The 1,985-nt window shown below is 37.6% G+C and overlaps 1 protein-coding gene across 1 annotated transcript in view; it reads left to right on the top strand.

Moving 5' to 3' along the window:
* LOC104747292 (non-specific lipid-transfer protein-like protein At2g13820) overlaps nt 1,675-1,985 on the top strand; it is a 6,016-nt gene continuing 5,705 nt past the window's right edge. Inside the window, exon 1 of the mRNA XM_010468906.2 lies at nt 1,675-1,852. Coding sequence (XP_010467208.1) covers nt 1,720-1,852 — 133 coding nt within the window. The 5' untranslated portion in view covers nt 1,675-1,719. The remainder of the gene's footprint in view (nt 1,853-1,985) is intronic.

Genomic DNA, 1,985 nt, shown 5'->3' with positions numbered 1-1,985 from the left:
TATTTAAGAGAAGTAATATTATTGTAAAAAAAAAACACAAGAGGTGAGTGTGGTGCCTAGAATCCCCGAAAAACAAAAAGAAAAAATACCCTAGTTTTCTCTCTGGCTGCCTCCTTTAACACAAAGCTTTCGTTAAGCCTTTGACCGGCGCGTGGTGGCTCATATAGCACCGGCGTCGGTCACCACCTTTAAATTTCATGCTTAGTTTCTAGCCTTTGTCTTTGTATTCTGCGGTTGAGGAAGCGTGGAGATTTTGGCGATGTGAATCTGAAGATTTTGAGATCGAGAGCTAGTGAGATATTGTCCTTGTTTCCAGATTCTTTAGATCTGTGGGTTGTTGGTGAGCTCGGGTCGCCGCTGCTGTTCGCTATTCACGGAGTGGAGGCTCAGATCTTTTCGCTGGTTCACTTTGTTTGAGAATACGTGGCAGTTGAGATTCTTGGTTCCTCCTGCGACGGCTCTTATTCCTTCCTTCATTGACAAATCTATGCATCATTGGATCTCTGACTCTCCTTTATCTTGGTATTTTGTTTGCCTCTCCTCTCTCCCTTCTTGTGTCTCCTGTTTGCTCTGATCAGATTGTAATCATTTAAGATCTGGTATCATTAGAGCTCAGGTTTAGTAGCCTCCCTTGTTTGGGCCAGTCTCTCTCGTTTGGGCTAAGTTTCTCTTCCTCAACTATTTCTCTTTGTTAGTTTGGGGTTGAGCTTTGGTTATGTTTGGATTAGTTCATATAGTATTAAGCTTCGTTTAAGCTTAATTACTTGGTCGTTGTGGCGTTGAAAGGTTCAAGTGGGTCTCGATTATCTTACGGTTACATCCCGAGAGACCCTTGACAAAGCACTTATAGAGAAAGATGCATCTTATGCGGAGAAAGCCAAGTTCCATTCTCTTGTTTTGGCTATTTGTGTTGAAGTCCGTTAAACACCAATTTGGTATGCGGAAAATCCCTATGGTCCTTCGAGAGCTAATTCAGTCCGGAGACAAGATGTTTTTGGCTTAAACAATGTATCGGTAAAATCCTTTCCTCTTATGTAGGTTATAGAAAGATCATTGTGTCTCTCTAATTTCACTCTCGTCTTTTATCTTGTGATTTGTAATCTTTCCGAATTTTATCAATATAGTCCGTTCAGTGAAAAAAAAAACAGAGTGTGGTGCCTAGAAGAGTTTTTTTTAAAGAAGATTACTTTGATAATTAACTTCATATTTATGCATTTTTTTGTCAAATTGTGAAAATGTTTCTTGTAATTTTTTTTTATAGATTTTTCGTATTATTAACTTTACACAAAATAATTTTTTAAAAACAATTATTACATAAATTTGTGCATATTGTTAACACATGACTAGTAATAATTATGTTATCTTATTATATATAACAACATATTGGATGTTAGTTTAAAAATTACGTAAAAAAACTTCAATTTTACCTTTTTAAAATTTTCATTTTATTCTCACAATCAATCTTAATATAAATAGTTTTTTGAAAAGAAAATATGATACAAACCTGGAATAACGTAACGACCGAATTTTAAACAAATGTAATTAATTCCATAAAGCATAATACACTGAGAAAGTAATGATTCATGTCTTTGCTTTCGGCGAAAAATATAAAAATAAACAATAATATATGAAAAGGCAGTGGACTGTGGCATTGATGTCGGGCGATAGAGTTTATATTGCAAGCCAGAACCTTAAAAGAGACGCATCATCATCATCACAATGGCGTCCTCAACTATTCTCATCATGATCTTCGCGGCTGTGGCATTGATGTCGGGCGATAGAGTTCAAGCAGCAGTGGACTGCTCGTCGTTGATACTAAACATGGCTGATTGCTTGTCCTTTGTGACGAGTGGTAGTACGGTGGAGAAGCCGGAAGGGACATGCTGCTCAGGGCTCAAGACTGTGGTTAGGTCAGGACCTGAGTGTCTATGTGAGGCTTTCAAGAACAGTGCTTCTCTTGGTGTTACTCTTGATCTCTCCAAAGC

Source organism: Camelina sativa, chromosome 15 (genome assembly GCF_000633955.1).
Source record: "Camelina sativa cultivar DH55 chromosome 15, Cs, whole genome shotgun sequence".
NCBI classification, from domain to species: domain Eukaryota; kingdom Viridiplantae; phylum Streptophyta; class Magnoliopsida; order Brassicales; family Brassicaceae; genus Camelina; species Camelina sativa.
The sequence above is the reverse complement of the archived record's forward strand: the minus strand, read 5'-3'. Positions and strand labels throughout refer to the sequence as shown.